The 20,272-nt window shown below is 31.4% G+C and overlaps 1 protein-coding gene across 1 annotated transcript; it reads left to right on the top strand.

Moving 5' to 3' along the window:
• The first annotated feature begins 13,960 nt into the window (after positions 1 to 13,960).
• LOC134683565 (tyrosinase-like protein 1) lies at positions 13,961 to 20,211 on the top strand. Its single transcript, XM_063542876.1, has 4 exons — positions 13,961 to 14,005; positions 16,713 to 17,105; positions 18,864 to 18,964; positions 19,365 to 20,211. The coding sequence occupies exons 1-4, from the start codon at positions 14,000 to 14,002 to the stop codon at positions 20,179 to 20,181; spliced, it is 1,317 nt and encodes a 438-aa protein (XP_063398946.1). The 5' UTR covers positions 13,961 to 13,999; the 3' UTR covers positions 20,182 to 20,211.
• Positions 20,212 to 20,272: the final 61 nt, after the last annotated feature.

Here is a 20,272-nt window from a genome sequence, read left to right as displayed (position 1 = left end):
CAAATATTGATTCCAATAAATATAATGTAAAAAGTTATCAGTTCATCAATGAAACCATATTCTGGTAAAAATGTACTGGCTATGAAGATATTCGAAAATTGATATATAAAAGGTTTATGTAATATCAACACTCAAGCAACATATAATTTGATGTGCTGAACAATTATAAATAGATAATTCTCCTTTTTCTTCTTTTCTGAAACTTTCGAGAAGTCTGAAAGTGGTCAAGAACATATCCCATGTGCGTTTGTCAAAATATTATCACATGTTTGCGTTCAAACTTTTTACAGAACAATTATACTAGTTACCTTTGATGATATAATTGTTGGGTTACTACACCACATCATCTTAAAATTCTGAAATAAATGTTCCGGTATTGCGATGAATAAAATTATGCCAGTCGGTTCGTTACATTGCTGGTTTGACATTAGAAAAATATAGGTCGATGAATGAAGAATCATTTAAGTTCAAAACTGATATGTTACCAACTATGAGAAATAGACCTCTATTTCATCTACACTGTATTTCAGTAAACTCTACCATGAGGTTTATCAACCAAGCATTTGTTGCTTTATCCTATAAGTAAAACTTTAAAATACACTTATAATGATGTCATTAAACATCATCAAATGACTAACCACATTGGTTTTTCTTGTAATAACATTTTAAAATGACATTTTAGTGTATATCAAATGTTATTAACATACTAGCATACGGTAATCGTGTTATAACCACATCCAAAATAACTGCGAATTTATTTCTTACATTAAATGGCTCAACTTTATGTCTTTACACGGTATAAGTTCTTCAACGAAAGTTTTCAATCCAATCAATTTCAAAGTAGGTAAAAAAAATAATCTTGTATACATAAGACCTTATAATACTTATAAAAACAATGTGTATCTTGTATACATCAGGCATTGTACGCCGATTTAGATACACTCGCACACACGTAGTGTATTGTAGATAGCGATTTCGAAGCTATATGACATGATTTTAAGGATCCTCGACGGTCGAGTATTCTTAACTGTTTAAACTTGTCACAGCTCAGGTTGAGAGTTCTAACACCGCACGTGACCTGTACAATCGACTCAAATCTTGATTGAATAGTTTCCTGCTGAAGGTTTGCTCGTTCTTTCCGGCCACTCGGCTTCCTCTGTCACTCAAAACTTGGCACCCTGAAAAAGTTTATAATGCTGACAGTAGCATTATACACAAAACAGTCAATGACATGTTTCTTTTTATCGATAAAATCCATGATCGCTTTGGCGATACAGTTGGTTATCTACATGTCTCAATTCGTACGTATAACAATATTTGTTCATTTTAAAAGTGCAGACTTCATTCTACGTCACAGTTTATAGCGGATTTGTGTAAAGGAACTAACGTTAAATAAATTAATTTGACAGTAATAATCGTCTTTTTAGTTGTTATGATTTTCTTAATTATAAAATAATTGAGAATGAAAGCAGGGAATGTGTCAAAATGACACCTACCCAATTAAAACAACCCAAGGCCACCAATGGGTCTTCAACGACGCAAATATCGCACCTTGAGAGGGCTTTAGATGACCCTTAAACAAAAAGTTAAATCACAAAAATACCATATTTCGAGGAAAATGGCTTAGGATTTTTGCACAAATGCAGCAGGGTTAAACATGTTTTGTGAGATTTCAATCCTCCCATGTACCTCTTGAATTGCTTCATATTTCGTCATCTCGGGGTCCTTTATTACAAAATAATAACTCGTGTGCACAAGTTGTGTAACTCGTTTGTTATTTCTTCATAGACAAAAAAATATTACATTCATTCCTGAAAAAAAAACGATAAGTCATATAGTATATTTTGGTTAAATATCAAAATTAATAAAATGACAGATGACTGACCTCAAAATAACTCTTTAAACGGACCAGTTAAAGTATTTTTCCTTCTTGTTACTTACATCTGTCGAGCATTAGCTTGATATTACTTTTGTGTGTTGCCATATCTTCAGGAACAGGGTGTGATGGTATTATAATATGTAAACTACTGAATATTTAAAATTTATTGGTGACATTTAACATTTAAAGTCATGGTCAGAACATGAATTATGTTCCATTGACATTTAAACAAAATTGTATATGAAGCGACTTTAATCAGAAAATTCTTGTTAAAGTAACTAACTGCTAACAAGTCTATTAAACAATTCATTATTTTTTGGCATAATCTTCTGTACAAAAACGAACAATAAGCTTTATGACCAATGATTATCTAAGCATACCGATAGTATTAATAATGACCTTCTGAAAATGCAAGTACAATTGAATAATATAATTACTTGTTCATATAAAAATAAGTATATGAACAGTTACAAATATACTATAAACGTTTGGGGAACTGGAGTTTAGATCTATAAAATATTTTTTTAACTTAAGCATAAAAGGTAGGAAACACTTTTAATTTTAGTTAAATCTTAAACTTCATTTGGTATAAGGTTATTTAACATTGATATTGTTATATTTATAAATTAGATGTTTACATAATTTAGAATTTTTTGAAATACTAAGGCTTTTCTACCTCAGGCATAGATTACCTTAGCCGTATTTGGCAACACTTAAAGGAATTTGGATCTCAATGCTCTTCAACTTCATACTTTATTAGGCTTTTTGTTTTATTACTTTTTTTGGATTCGAGCGTCACTGATGAGTCTTTTGTAGACGACACGCGCGTCTGGCGTAGCTATAAAATTTAGTCCTGGTATCTATGATGAGTTTATTTATAAACAAGACGAAAAGGACAAAAGAAATGGAGAGAAAAATGTTGACCAGAATTTAAAGTACTGAAGCTACATGTAAAGTGTATGTACTTGAACTTGAAGGGAAAACAATTATTAAAATGCTAATATAAGTTGAAAATGAGGGACGAACGTAACCCGAGGGACTTTTAAACTCATGGATAGAAAATAATTGGACAATGCAATGGCTAGATAAGTAAAAGAAAAACAGACAAAAATTAAATCATTTAGACAAAGCAACACGAACCCGACCAAAAACTGATGGGGTGATCTCATCCGGAAGGTAAGGTATATCCAGCTTCATCTGTGGCACCATCCGTGTGTTCGTGTTATTACCAACCCGGTAAATAATCTAATTCGGCAGGTCAGATTCGTGAACAGGGAACTTGATTGTAGTTACGACATTGCGAACATATCATTATTGTGAAACGGATATTTCATAACGGTCAACCAACTCGTTATGGCGTCTGTAAAAATTTTAAGAAGGGACGATCTCGATCTCACCATTGGGAATTCTTTGTTTAATAAATTCCATGTGAGTAGAAAGATGAGGGTATAAAATATATCAACAATTGATGAAAAAAAATGATGTGTCTATGTTTTCTACACAGCTAAGAAAATACATGAAGGTTCCCGATAAACCCTATATTAAACCCATTCCCCATTCTTTACCCAAACTTCATACATCATATAGTTTTGGTCCAGACATTAAACGTAACATTTCATATCTATTCTATCTTTCTTATGATCCATCAAGTTAATAATAGTAAAATAGACCAATATGATGCAAGATGAAAGACCTTAGTGCACAAAACAAATCTGTGTTGACAGATCGACTAACCTAGAATACGGATATCTAAATCAAGTAAAATGAAGTTGTTGCTACATTGCCCTTAATTTTAGCTCAAACATCAATAAATGATCTCTTAATCATTTATGAATTAAGCTTTTAATTCCGAAAATTTGTAATACACTATCTGATTTGATTGAATTGTTTTAATAAAATGTCATAAGTTGCCTACGTCCGAAACTCTTTTCTGGATTTGTTCAGGAAAGCGCAATGCCGTCAAGTATTTGAAAGACAGAAATATATAATGACTTAACAGTTGAACAGCTATATGACCAAAAATGATCTAGGTGTATAGCCAAATTTATCTTAGGTCATTAAAAATTTACACAGGGGAAATAAAACCTTAGTTTCTTTTAATTTCAAAATTTATTAACAGAATATTTGAGAACAGGTTTGTCAAAAATCATGGATGTACCTCAGTACTGACTTTTGAGTTGGTGTTACACTCGAGGAAAATTATATTCATCTATCTGCTAAGTTACTTTTAAAATATGTTTTTGTTCTTAAAAAATCACATACATTATTTTATCAACCAATGAGTGATGTAACTGGAGTTAAATTTACCTGTTAATCCTGAAATTTGATTGTTTGCCTTAATGGTATATGAACCCTGGGAACTAAAAAGATGATCAGAATGGTAAATACTGTTAAAAACCGGACACTCTGATATAATATAATCATCATTCAGGCTTCAATGGATATGTAATATCTTATTACCTGTCAACGACCCACTGACGGATGGGTCGAAAATGACATCTAACCTTGAATAAGAAATGAAATATTTCATGGAATCACAAACATATCACATCAATAAATTTGATTAAATCAGTAGATCTTTGAAAAAGATCAAGCAATACTTGCAGTACTATATTATCGCGTACGTTGTTGTTTTTTTTTATTTAATTGTTTATTGTTTATGTTAGTTATCTATAACGATGCTATTTTCGTTACAAATCTTGCAAATAGCTTCAAGGTTCAAGTTTTAATGTCATGGTGCGTGGGATGTTTAACAATCGCTAAGCTGATTGTTAATATTGTTACTTATTATGACCATTCTAACCTTTCAGTCGGTTGAGTAGGATAGGCTGTGTGGCTGAACAATAGGTCATATGGCTGGGTTTTTGTTTCCCTTTCTCTAAATTCTAAGAGAATTAAAGAAGAAGTCAGCTGGAAGATAATTTGCATTGCAACATTTATTGTTGTGAGGATAATCAAAACCAAAAATTGCAACAAAATACAAATAATCTATAAGGTTTCATATCAAAAAGAGTTTTCAGTTACTAGAAACAAATTTTCGATCTTAATCTCGATAGCATTGATTGGTGATCCATACCTTGCGAACTTTCCTTCTGAAATTTCGCTAGTTGGTCAGTTTTTTTATTAACATAATTTTTACGCTTGTAAATCTTGATTGTTGGTATGTTTTGAATACTATCATTCTATATACATATAAAGATATGCTGCTCCATTGCCAACGATATAACTTTTTACCAAAGACAGAATGGCGCAGATGTAGCTTAGTCAACAAATATCGAATAATATAGTCATCTGATTGTACCACGTTCCGACCATCGATTAAAAATATCTTTGTCACGATAAAAGACTTACTTACATAAGTAATGATCGTCGATACTGTCGATGACAATGATATTACATGTTAAGTGTTAGTCATTTTAAATCATTTAAACAAAATGATATTAATATTATGTAAACGAAACGATATAAATGGACCTAGTGACCTGTCAATGACTGCAATTTGTTTATTATTTGACGGGAGTGCTTCCCTTCAATATAAGTTTCTGAGTCAGTCGTCAGCGGTTGAGTTAACTTAAAGAAGTACTTCTTCAGTTCAGTTGGTTAGTGCGCTGCCTTGAAACACCGATGTCCTGTTGAAGTCGAAAGAATAAGGTCAAAATTCTTTGACTGCGTTTTGGGGCGTTGGTTTCCTGAAATACTTTAATAACCTTGTGTCAGAATTAAATCATTTCATGGCATCGAAAACATATCACATCTATCAATTTGATTAAATCAGTAGACCTTTACGACGATCAAACAACGCGCACGGTACTATCTCCTTTGTCATATTGTTTTAGGTTAGTAATCTATAACGATCCTATTTTTGTTACTGGTGAAGGTTTTGTCTGGAAAATTAATACAAGGTGACAATTCAATTTTGAGTGAATTGTTATAATCATTCAGCTGATTGTTAAGATTTTCATTTATTTTTCGACCAATCTAACGTTTTAGTCGGTTGAGTTGGGAGGGGGCTGAATTTATTTGTAATATGATGACAGCTTTAGTTTTGACCTTGTTTTAATTTTAAGGGGGCTCCTGGGTATAAATGATTTTTTTTTCCTAATATAGGATTTCGCTATATTTTTTCATAAATGAACTTTATCATATACTTAAAAGAAAAATGAAATAAAAAAATGGGGTCACCGTTCATTAAAGCTAAAATCTGCCGCTGGAAGAAGCATACATTTTTGTTAATGTCCTTTTTTTCTGTTGAACTAATAGGAGAAAGAGAGGAAATATCGAAATAAAAAAATAACCTAATATAAGAAATCGCTTAAATTTTACAATTATTTAGTTTATGTACAGCTTATTTGAAAACAATAATAAAAAATATAGGTCACCGATGAGTTAAAAAAGATTTTTCAAATTTAAGGCCAAAAAATGGCATTTTGCACCAAAGGGAGATAATTTGGAGCTTTTTCAATTTTTAAAGTCATCTGGGGCCAAACCAAATCAATTTTTTGGGTTGTTTTTTGTACCATATCATAAAGTAACAACTAATAGTGTAATAAATAAAATTTGTAATGAAAAAATAAAGGTTAAATTTTTTGCTAAAATTTTTGTACCCACGAGCCACCTTAAATAGAATAAAAGCATAAATTATCTGACAGATAGTTTTGATTGCAAGAAAAAAAAGTAAAACCACCAAAAAAAATGAAAAATTCCTTATCAAAGTCCCTTATCAAATGGCAATATCAAAAGCCCAAACAGATCAAACGAATTGACAACAACTTTTATATTCCTGACTGGGAACAGGCATATCTGGATGGAGAGTTGTCTCATTGGCACTCACACCACATCTTCCTATATCTATATCATAAGTAGAAAATGGTAGATTAAAACCTGTTTTATAGCTAGATAACCCTCATCATTTTTGGCATATTTTGAATACTGTCCTTCCATATACAAATAAAGATATGCTGCATGAATGCCAAAGAAACCATCGTCAATCAGAGACGAAATGATGAAGACGTAAACAAACACATATACCAGTACGTCTCTCGACATGTAAAATACCAAGTGCGTTACCATATTTGAAATCGGAAGAGTGTATCTTAGTCAACATACATCAAACAATACATTAATGGGGTTGAACTGTGATAAGGCCATCGATTTGAAATCTCTTGGTCACAATAAAAGACTTACTTACATAACTTATGATCGTCGATACTGTCAATTAAAATAATATAACATTAGTGTCAGTCATAACAAATTATTAAAAACAATGATATCAATGGACCTAGTGGTCTGTCACCGACTGCAACTTGTCATTTAAAACGTAAGATAAAATCTAAGTTCTCTGTTATAGCCTATACCCTTCCGGAGCACCTGAGATCACCCCTAGTTTTTGGTGGGGTTCGTGTTGTTTATTCTTTAGTTTTCTATGTTGTGTCATGTGTACTATTGTTTTTCTGTTTGTCTTTTTCATTTTAAGCATGGCGTTGTCAGTTTGTTTTAGATTTACGAGTTTGACTGTCCCTTTGGTATCTTTCGTCCCTCTTTTATAGACACAGGTTACTTCAACAATGCGATCATTTGGTATACAGCCGTAAGGGAATCCTGATTGCTCCTTTATTGACAGTTTTTTAAACTCGTTTATTTATGGTCCGGACAAAAGTTCCCATTCTATGTTTATTCTGTAGATGTTTCATAATTATTACATAACTTCACCAATTTAACTTTAAATTCATATTGAACCATAGACTTAACCAGCCCTCAAACGATCCACGATTCTGTAATACGGAGTACCTAAATTGCATTCATGCTTAAATCTTTTTCGTAAAATTCAGATAGCTTTATTTCTCCATGTATTTAAAACAATTTGACAATAGTCCATGCTTTCTATTCATTTTCACGGAATTGATGTCCGTAACATGTTTTAATTGCTCAGTTTCGTTTGGGGTATTAAATTAGAAGTCTGGCACCTTTGATAACTATTATTTTCTTGCGCTCATTTAACAGATGCAAGCACTATAATATTGATACTTATTAAGTCTTGTTGTCATATCAGTGTTAAGCAGTTTAGAATATCCATATAAGGCCTATTGCTACAAATGCATTTTTGAAAAGATAGCATATACAAAGATAAAATAGAGAATGGAAATGGGGAAAGTGTCAAAAAGACAACAACCAGACCCCAGAACAAACAACAGCAGAATGTCACCAAAAGTTCTTCAATGCAGCGAGAAAAATCGCACCCGGAGGCGTCCTTCAGCTGGCCACTAAACAAATATATATAATAGTTCAGTGATAATGAACGCCATACTGAACTCCAAATTTTAAAGAGGGTATTATATTACAAAAAACAAAAATTGGCTTTAATTACGCGTGTTCCATCGAATGAGTTTACGTACAATTTTTAATTATACTCACAAACAAAGCGGCATATATATCTATAACTTCATGCTGTCGAACGCAGTGAAATAGAGCGGAATTAGTTTCTTTTGTCTATTCTATGATGTAAAGGTGGCAATCCTATCGAACGATCAGTTTCAAAAACATAACGTGGATTTTGGTCATTCAGCACGACAACGCCAAAACGATCGGTTCTCATTTATTTGGTAAATTTTTATTAGTTGAATAATTTTACCCTTTTTGATTATTAATTTCCAGTAGATAAGATCGATAGGACTGGAGGCCTGTTTTTTGTTTTCTTTTTGGTAGTATGTTGTGTGAAGTATGTATTTGTTTATATACATATACGTATGTTTGATGTTCATGTGTAACATATTTCATAAACTCAGGAGCAGTGTTCATATGTAGTTTTGCACTTTACAATTAGTTTTTGTATTCTGTATTCTTTAACAGTATGTTCTTTGCTTTACTAATATAATGTCCAGTAGTAGCTATGAAACCTTAGCCAAACTTCTATGATACCATCTTCATGTAGTGTTTTCCAAAAGCATTCACTTCTATGACAAATTATATGCACACTATTTAATTATGCACAAGAAAATTCGCAAAATTTGATTGTTTTGTTGCTGTTATGGGTAAAAAATATACAAACTGACATTATTCTTACAATACAGATACAGTTCGCAATTGTCTGAGGGAGAGAAAATCATTTTATAACAGATTTCATTTATCGTGGTTTTTTTTATCAATTTACAAAAAGAAACGTCATAAAATGAGCAAAGGTTCGTTTTTTGACATTTTTTAAAACTATCATAGATATAAGAAGCTGTGGTATGAGTGCCAATGAGATAGCTCTCCATTCAAGTCAAAATTTCAAAAAGTAAACGATTATAAGTCTTACACACGGAGCTTTGGCTCACACCGAACAGTAAGCTATAAAGGGCCACATACATTTGTAAATGACTAGTTTTAAACCTTTCAAACGGGAAAACCAACGGTCTAATTTATATAAAATACGGGAAACACTTATGAACCAAACCAACAAACGACTACTGCACATCAGATTCCTGACTAATAACAGGAGCAAAAAAAATCCAGTGGGTTTTAAAAGGTACAAACTTTCTACCTTATCTGAAACATTAGCGTAACATTAGCTTAACATCAAAACATAGAAAGGCACAATATAAAATATATATTGAAATGGATTAACTCAATCAAAAGACATATCAACACAAATGAACATACACTGAACAAATAAATTTGATATATGATACAATGCAAATACAAAATCAAAATCAATAAAATAAGGGGTGAAAACATTTAGGTTACAGTAGTATACTGCTGTGAGATATTAACCAATTTAAAAAAAATAACTATGAACAAAAAGCCGCCAAATGCAAAAATTACTAGTATAAAATCATTCAAACAGGAAAACCAACGGTCAAATCTATATAAAATACAAGAAACGAGAAACGCTTATGATCCACATCAACCATTGACAAATACTGAACATCAGATTCCTGACTTAGGACATGTGCAAACAATTGCATAGGGTTTAAACGTTATTATGGTACCAACCTTCACCCTTATCTGTAACAATAGTATAATATCACAATATAGAAAGTCACACTTTACAATATCTATTGAAATGGCTTAACTCAATCCAAAGACGTATTAACACAAGTGGACATACACTAGTACTGAACGAATAAATTCTCTGAACTCTGACCGAATAAAAGTAACTGTTTCTACGACTTTTGAAAGAAAAAAAAATATTCTCCACTTTACATTTTTACAAAAAACTTGTCTTATAGTTTCTACACATAAAAACGATATAAGTAATAAAGCAATCAGTATGTAGAACTGCCATAGATTTTTTTCATCCCAAAATCTTCTTTCTGATATCCTGTTAAAAGTTGAATAAAAGCTTTTCATTAGTTTATCATTCTCTTTATATAATTATCGGCTAAGTTCCAGATGCTCATCCATCTTCTTGTTAGAAAATATTGTTCAGAATCAAAAATTCTATTTTGCAAATGTTGCAGAACAAGTTACATCGTATTCAGATAATATCAAGAAAGGTTAGCAAAGTAAAAGAGCCCGTCTTAATAGGTTTTTTTTATTAACTATAACTGGTTTAGAGTATGTGACTTTATTTAATTATTTCATATATATTTAACAAATAAAAAAGCACAAGTGTGTAAGTTACCAGTCACCCTCTTCTTAAACACATATATTTAACTTTTTTACCTGAAACTTCGTCAATTCTTGATTTAGAATTCGTTTAATGACACCATAATAAGACAAACTAACACTTCAATACATTTGTATCTTTTTATACAGCTTGAGTTTCCTCACTTTTTGTCAGACTGAATATATCTCACTTAATGAATATGACAGCTTTTTCTGAGCAACCTTGTCAGATGTTTGGTTAATTATAAATACAAATATAATGCTGGACTTACGTACCTTTACAGAACTTTTTGAAAGGACTAAACGTCGAACCGTTTAAAGTATTTTTCCTTCTTGTTATTTATGTCTGTCCAGCTTGATGCTTCTTTTGTTCTTTGTCTTATCTTAAAACTAAAATAAAGATGAGGAACAGGGTGTAATGATATTTGTTGGAAATCACGCATAGCAGAGAACGTTAACGTAACGCGGCATTATTATATATCCAACGTCGTGTACTTATGACGTTATCTTGTACTTTAGTCATCAATACAAATTCATACAGTTTAGACGTCTTTCTTATTACATATGCAGTTTTATTTCAAATATGAATACTCCTGAATAATTAAAAAAATTTGGTGACATTTAACATTTAAAATCATGGTAAGAATATGTATATTATTCCACTTACATTTAAACGAAATTGTATATAAAGCAACTTTAATCAGAACAGTCGTGTTAAAGTAACCATCTGCTCTCAAGTCTATTAAACTATTCAATTTTTTTTGTGTAATCTTGCGTATAAAAAAGGAAAACAAGCTTCATGGCCAATGCTTAACATGGCATATCAATAGTATTAAAACAGACCTTTTTGAATGCATTAATAATCAAAATTGATACTACCTTGTTCATTTAAAAAATGAGTACGTGAACAGTTTTTGAACACAAAGAAACAATAAACATGTTATTTATGGAACAGGAGTTTAGAAGTATAAAATATTGTTTTAACTTTTACTAAAGCATACAATGGAGGAAATTCATTTCTATTTATTAGAATCTTTTAACTTCATTTGGTATAAGGTTAATGCTTTTTTTATTAAATTAAAAAGAAATATAGAGATATTTTTCTAACACAATAAAAGTTCTAAAATGTATGAACTCACATTTTAAGAAGTAAAATATAATTGAAATACAAATATAAGTTCAAAATATCGAGGCGAAAGATACTAGAGGGTCTTTTAAACTCGTAAATTGAAAATAAACCGACAACGCCATGGCTAAAAATAAAAACGACAAACAGACAAAAAAACTAAAGACTGAGCAACACGAACCCCACAAAAAAATGATGTGATATTGTGTGCTCGCTCCCGGCAAGCAGATTCTGCTCCTCATGTGGCACCCGTAGTGTTGCTAATGTTATTACAAACCCGATAAAAGTATAAATCGGTATGTCACATTCGTGAAATGAGAACTGAATTGTAGTTATGACATAAGGAACATATCCGATATAATCTTTGAAATGAATATGTTATAACTACGGTTAACCAACTTTTTTAGCGTCTGTACAATTTACAAAGGGATGAGTTCGAATTCACCATTTGGACCTCTTAGATCTTTGTCTAGCTTGACAAATGATGTATTAAAACGGTGGTTAAAACATTAAGGTCAACCTTTTGACCGCGTTTTGGGGCGTTGGTTTCCTAAAATACTTTGATAACCTTGTATTAGAAATAAATAATTTCATGGAATAATTCACAAGCATCAATCAATTTGATTAAATCAGTAGACCTTTTACGACCATCAAACAATGCGTACAATACTATACTATCGTCTTTTTTCATATTGTTGTAGGTTAGTGATCTATAGCGATGCTATTTTTGTTACTAGCTAAGGTTACTAGTATGTCTTGAAAATAAATACAAGGTGACAGTCCAAGTTTGAGGGATTTGTAATTGTTAGTAATTTTATTCAATTCAACCATGCTAACGTTTCAGTCGGCTGAGTGAGGATGGTGGCTTAATAGATCTGTCACTTATTTTTATGACGACTGCTTTTGATTTTTCTCCTTATCTTAATTTTAAATAAATTATCTGGTAGATAGTTTTGATTGCAAAGAAAAAAGTAAAATCACAAAAATACTGAACTTCGAGGAAAATTTAAAACGGAAAGTCCCTAAGCGAATGTTAAAAGTTAAAACACAACTTACGAATGGACTACAACTGTCATATTCCTGACTTGATGCGGTACTTGGCACAGGCATTTCCTTACTAGAAAATGGTGGATTGAACTTGTTTTATAGCCAGCTAAACCCCTCACTTGTATGAAAGTCGCACAACGATGTGTGAATAGAACAAACAGACAAAATATGTAGAAATGTCAAAAATAGAGGGACAGCAGAACCCCTTGTTCATCAACTTTCTGCTCAGACACTCTAATAAATAAATGCACTGCAATAGTAATAGTGGTACAGACTATCAAAACACAAAAATCAGAACAAAGTATAGATAAAATTATATAGTGGTATCAGCATTTTTTGTGCTGACATGAATTGTCATTGATATGGTTATATTTATAAATTTACTGTTTACAATTTGAATTTTTTAAAATACTAAGGCTTTTCTACATCAGGCATATATTACCTTAGCTGTATTTGGCAAAACTATTAGGAATGTTGGTCCTCAATGCTCTTCAACTTCGTACTTTATTTGGCCTTTTAAACTTTTTTGGATTCTAGTGTCACTGATGAGTCTTTTGTAGACGAAACGCGCGTCTGGCGTATACTAAATTTAGTCCTGGTATCTATGATGAGTTTATTTATAAGGTACCATATCAAAGAAGCCTATCAGTTATTGTAAACAAGGCAATGATCTGAATTGCTATAGTGTTGATTTGTGATTTCTTGTTTACATTCCTTCTGAAAGGGATCTTCTTGGGTAATGTTTTTATTATATTATCTACGCTCGTAAATTTTATGTGTTTGTGTTGGTATGATTTAAATACTATCCTTCCATTGACATATAAAGATATGAATATAAAAAATAAGATGGAATGATTGTCAATGCGACAACTCTCCACAAGAGACCGTATACATCTTCATTCTTTAGTTATTTTGCAATACACACTTTTAATACTCGACGCTTTGAGTTATAAAATTTCCAAATCTGCATACACATTAAAAGCCGTTCATTCATCCCTTTCTCAGAAATTCGGTTGTAAAAAAACACCTCCGAAAAATCTTGACGAAGGCTGTCTGAACAAAGATTTTTATTGTTATTGATGCATTGAATGCAAGTAGGACCTTAATTACATAATTTTTATCGTTTTTTTTTTTATTAGCTTTTCATCTTAATAAATATCCCACTGTTTTTATCATCAGTCAAAGGTATACATTTAATTTGTCATTTCTTTTAATCAGTTGCTTTGAAGTAAAACGAATTAGAAAAATCATCAACAACCTTAGGTTTTATTTATAGAATTTAATTCAATAATTTATTAGAATTCAAGCCTTATATAATTTGAACCCCAACTTTAATTTCAGCAGATACGTTAGCCGTAACCATGAAGGTATGATGTTTTTACTTTAATTTTTTTTAAATTTTGGCATTGGGCATTATGATTCAATATTTTTCTTCTTCTTTTTTTCCCTCCTTTATGTACATAAAAAACGGGATACTAGATTAAAGTAAATGTAAAAGCTTCCCGATAATGCAACAAAAGCACAACTACTAGAGGGCAACATATAATTCTTTGAAGTAAGACAAGTCAGTCTGTTTATTTATCTATTAGATATTTCTAGTATGGAAGTTGAATGTTGATTTAACATTTAATACTTTTTAATAGATAAAATAAAAATAATTTTAACGTATACAAACATATTCTTCTCTTATCTGGTAGATTACAAGCGAATTCCCTCAATACTTTATAGTTATTGGGTAAAGGTTATGTATTCTATTAATTTTTTTAACAAATCCTCTATGCAAAACAGTTATTGGCCATTAATCGGTGCAAATAAACTAAGTAATTGATTGAAAGATTGTACGAATTGTTTAATTTAGAAATGCCTATACAATAACTGAAGTATTATTTCTTTGGACTTGGAAATGCCTTTACAATATCTGAAGTATTATTTATTTGGACTTGGTTTAGCTGTATCAAAAATCATGCAGTCACACAATTCTTTGTCCATCTTTAACGAGGGGGGCAAGGGGTTTAACTGTTATGCTGTTATAGGGCAATTTAATTCTTTTTTATCTGTTATTTTGAAAATACATTTGTTGTTAACTGTTATTGTCTTATTCTTTGTTAGTTGTTATTAGTCTTTTATTTTTTTTGTTATCTGTTATTGTGATAATGTATTTATCTGTTAACTTTTATTGAAAATTGGAATGCTAGCATTTTTTTACAGTCAATTTTCGGTATAAATTGAAGATCATTGGACATTGGGGTCTACCACTACTGATATGTTTGTCCCGTATTCAGAGAATTGATTCCATTAACATATACTTAGTACCCCTCACAGAAGTGAGGTCCAGGACAATTCAAGTATATCTTATGATTATCCTTTGTAATAAATTCCATTTTTTTTATGAATGTGTATTTAGAATTATCTTATTTTTGTATGAGAATAATGTTCCCTGTTTTCCCTACGAACATAGTAAATTCAAACAATTCTTAGTATGACAAAAAGGAAAACATATGGCCAGAAATATCTGACAAGGATCTCAATTATGGACTTGGTCCTAACAACCTCTTAACCTTTCATATAATATGGTACATAGACTCAGCTCTGTAATTCTTTTCAAAGCAGAACCAAATGCATTGTACAATGAAAGTTCCAACCATGTGTTTGGGTCCGAAGCTGCACATAACTCATTACAAACAAAGATTTTTCTCGTTTAAAGCCATTGTTTCCTACTAAACTATTTATTCTACTTACTAGTACACTTGGTACAATTAATAACATGATAACAAAATGTTTAAATAAGGCCTTTGAAAATAGTGGAATAAATTGCTTTTGGAGTGTCAAAATTCGTTCAAAGTACTTGATAAATTGCATGCTTATAATTAGTGCTTTTGCTTTGTCTACCCTGTATACCACTTTGCCTCATAGTCTTATTAAGAAAAATTCACACACCTCATTAAATGGTCATTTAAAAAAGTCAGAATATTCAAACTCTTTTAGGTAATTTTTTTATTAGCAACAAAGGAAGCTTCAGTCAATATATATAAACCATACACCAACGTTTCCTGAGAACTACTGAAAGCATTTTGAGTTATTTTTGAAAACTATAAAATACCACCTATTTCTAATGAATAAAATCCCTTAACTCAATAACATAAAATCTAAAATTAATAAAACTCGAAAGGGAGTTTACAACAATAGATATAATCATTTCAGCAAAGTTTCATGAGAACTGCTAAAAACATTTTTGTGTTCATGTCTTAAACTGGAAAATCCCCCTTTTTGATTCATAAAACCTGTTAACTCGGAAACGTCAAAAAATTGAAAGTGACCTCATATTAATATAAATAACCAATTCACCAAAATAACTAACTTTGTGAAAGCATTTTTGAGATATTATCAGAAAACTGAAGAAAAAAAACATTACCCAGAAACTTAAAATCTAAAATTTATAAAAAAAGAAAAAAAAAAGGGGGAGCTCACGTCAATTTCTCAAAGTCTTATGCAAATTGGTTAAAGAGTTTTTGAGTTAATTTCCGACATGTTGACAACAGTATAACATAATGCGTTCCGTAAACGAGCGCATAAAAATATTATAATATATTGAGTAGTAATTTAAACACATTCTAGATACATAAATTAATACTAAAAACATAATCATAGAAAAAAGAATGTATTACAAAGGATTATTTCCGTAATTAGAAAAACTGATTTGTCAAAGACCGAATTATTTTAATATTTCATTTACTGTTATCTGTTTTTGTCCATTTTAATTCTTTGTTATCTGTTATGAGCCAAATCAATTTGCTGTGATTGGGACCCCCTTGTCCCCCTCTTTAACCTTAGCTGTATTTGGCAAAACTTTTAGGAATTTTGGTCCTTAATGCTCTTTATTTAGCCTTTTTAACTTTTTTGGATTCGAGTGTCAATATTGAGTATATTGAAGACGACGTATGACGTAAAAACAAAATTTAATCCTGATATCTGTGATGAGTTTATTAAATAATGTCTTGATATTTTTCACTTGACATCAGTTTCCAACATTGTTTTAAAATCTCTTAATTTCATCATCTTTTTGTTAAATTGTAGGCAATGGTATATCTCCAAGTTGCAGTTTCTCTTGCTTTGGCTCTGCAGTCACATGCCTGGATGAATGGAGGCGATTTTTCAAAGCAATTTGAAGAATGCACTGGTGTCTACAATAAGCCTTCAGACGTAAATGCTCTCTCCGTCAGAGGTTATGAAAGACAGTGCACCGACCTTCTAATCCCACCATCACACCAACGTATTGGAAACTTCACTGATGATCAGATGGGTTATATCAAAAGCCTGATCAGGAAGTCTTTTATGGAAATGTTAAACAATATGGGAAATAGAGTTAAACGTACTACCAAATCTGTATGGAGAGTAAGAGAAGAAATAAGATCTCGTAATGGGGCACCTTTCCAAAGGTACGCTGAAGCAGTGCGTCGTCTCAAAAAGGTAAGAAGGAAATATTTAACAAACTAAGTTACATGTCAGTTATTTCGTGTACAGAAATATTTTCCAATAGTATTAATTTTTTTTCATATTACGAACTTATTACATAGTTTTAGATAATAGTGACTTACTCTGATGGTAATACATTTTACATAACATAACATCATGTCTAATACATTCCAATTTACACCAATACTTAACCATTTTACTGTACTTCTGTATAAACAATAAACGAGACGCTGTCTAGTTAAAAAGCACCATGAAATTTGTAGTACCCTTTTCAAAATAGTCTTTTAGAAATATTTATAAAGACTTTCAGTTAGGTATTTTGATGTTTATATTTTTTCAATGGCTACGCAATCAAATGTTGTCTTTTAAAAGATCATAGGGTGTACTTAATTAATATCTTTCGCTTTAGAGTTGACCATTCTGGTATTAAGTATTTAAATATTTGTTATAGACGTTGTTTTTATTTGATCGCATGGACTTAGCCGGACCATAGATGCATGATCAAGTTATGTCCGGCGTATCATGATTAAGGTAGAAAGTGTGTCTTCCTACATTTTGGATTTTGAAATACCAGAAAACAAGGTCTAGATTTTTGATAAAATGTGCAAATTTTGAGATAAGTAGGTAATTCATGTATAAGATTTTTCTTTCTAATATAGAAAATGTCATGTTATATCATATTTATAATTGTATTTTACAAACAAACAAAATACTTTTGTTTGATTCAGGTTTTTCCAACTTTGCAAAAAAAGAGGACACAACTCCAATGCAAGAGCAGAAAATTCAGATAGTGTTTCTTTTACAATAGGATGTGTTAGGAATTTACCCATTTTATTATGTAGCAAGAAAACGAGTCCAGTGACCCCATTTTTTCTTTTTCTTATCTGAAAGAATGATATTGGAGCTGTCTTCTCATATTATATCTCAAAATTCTATGGTGTAGTTTTCATATTATGACCAAAAATTGGGTTTTCCATGCATAATCTATACAAAATCTGGCAATTTTGCACAACCTGTAGCGTGAAAATAAGTCCGGTGACTCATTCTTTTTATCAATGTTCTTAAACAAGCAGGATATAAACTACATTTTGGCAAATTATTTAGAAATTCTATGGATTATAATTCAGACACCCCATCTACCTTAAGTTCTATTTAAGTAAAGTAAACATTATTGTACAATACTTCGGATTTAGAACTCGATGAACAGACGATAGAAAAAAACTGATATGGAGAAATAATTATTAGTATCAACTATCCCTGAACATCATTTAAACAATTAAAAAAATCATTTAAAACATTTGGGGGTTTAATAAGCACTCTTATGAGTATGTAATGGTACTGTGTATAAATGTATAGTCACTTTATCGGTCAATGTGTAAAACCAATAGTGTTGTTTTTGTTGTTGTCTTCATTTCACAAAATAGATAGATCATATGACGATACAGTATGACTAGTTAAATTGTTTTTAACTTGTCATTTAAAAATTAATAGTCATTCTTTAAAAGTCCTGAAAGTGACTAGTTCTTATATATATAAATGTCTGGTGTATAGAAACGAGATTTTAGCTTCTTAATTATAACATATTTAACTACTAGTAACTGTATGTTGTATTCATTGTTGTTATGCACTGTAATATGGGCCTTTGCCAATTATTGTAATTGTGTTTGTGCCAATAACATTTATTTGTATTTAAAATAAAGAATTTTTTTAATCTGTTTATCCTACATTTGATGAGTATACATTGTTTTGTAGTCCGGTGAATATGATGTGATAGCACAGATACACATAACAGTTGTTCCTACAGCACATTTTGGACCAAATTTCCTTCGCTGGCACAGACTTTATCTGTTTATGTAAGTTTTTATAATTCACTATTTCTATACTTTACGGACGTGATTCACATTTGTAATTTTTTAGGCTTTATAAATATTTTGATATGAGCGTCACTGATGAGTCTTATGTAGACGAAACGCGCGTCTGGCGTACTAAATTATAATCCTGGTACCTTTGATAACTATTATGCAAATAATTTTAACGTAACTGTGCTACATTTCAATTTTCAATTTTTAAATACAGATGGCTTGTAAATGTATTAATACAAAATTTTGACATTGAAGGAAACATAATCTGTCCCTTTTCTTTGGTATTATTAGTGCTGTGTATGTACTGATTTTGTGTCATGGATGGATACCTTTGACCGTTTTTATAAAAAAATATTTTTTATAATATTTTGTATACCACAATGTATTTCAGCTTGGAGACAGCTTTAGGATGTCCAATACCATACTGGGATTCATCTGAAGATTACGTCATGAAGAAACCGCAAGACTCTGTTGTCTGGACACCAAAATACTTCGGCAACGGATATGGACCTGTAGTCACAGGCCCTTTTGCTAACTTCCAAACACCAATTGGTCCCCTATTCCGAAAGATCAATGCAGATGGCTCACTTATGGATCGTGGTGCTGTTATCAAATATGTTCTTTCTAAACGTCGCGTGGTGGATATTTCTTCCCCAACAGCAAAACCAATCTCCAACATGGAAGGTTACCATAATAATTGGCATGCCTGGATAAACGGGCTAATGGCTAACCTTGCCTATAGTGCCTACGATCCAATTTTTTTTTGTCTTCATTCAATGATTGATAATGTCTACGAGATATTCCGAAGGCAGCAAGTAAAAGCTGGTATCGACCCGGCTACAGATTTTGTCAAGACTGGTCAGAAGGGTCAATCTCCAGGCGATTTGTCCCAAATTAATGGCTTTATTAATCGCTATGGACAGTCCCACAAATTAGCCCTCCAAGTCCAATATCAACCATTGTCCCAATGTCCAGTTTGCCACGATAGTAAACATAAATATTGTGACAGTTACAGAGGTGTTTGTGTCTCACGTGCAGCAGCACCACATACTAATGCCATGGAAGGCATACTAATTGCTGATCTTATGGCTAAGAAGTCCGGCTTGGCAGAGGGAGCGTTTGGTGATGCTTTCCCTATCTTCTCGGTTGATCCTCGAACCAGAGGCGATCCAGTGCAACCGGTCCAGGAGAAAAAATATAAATATTAAAAGTGCCTTAATAAAGTTATAGTTACGCTTTGTATTGTGTTTATTTTTATTCGATAGTACGTATACAATGCAAGATATATTATTCGGAAAA

The sequence above is a fragment of the Mytilus trossulus genome, chromosome 9, assembly GCF_036588685.1.
Source record: "Mytilus trossulus isolate FHL-02 chromosome 9, PNRI_Mtr1.1.1.hap1, whole genome shotgun sequence".
NCBI classification, from domain to species: domain Eukaryota; kingdom Metazoa; phylum Mollusca; class Bivalvia; order Mytilida; family Mytilidae; genus Mytilus; species Mytilus trossulus.
Note: the sequence above shows the minus strand (reverse complement) of the source record. Positions and strands in the feature narration are given on the sequence as shown.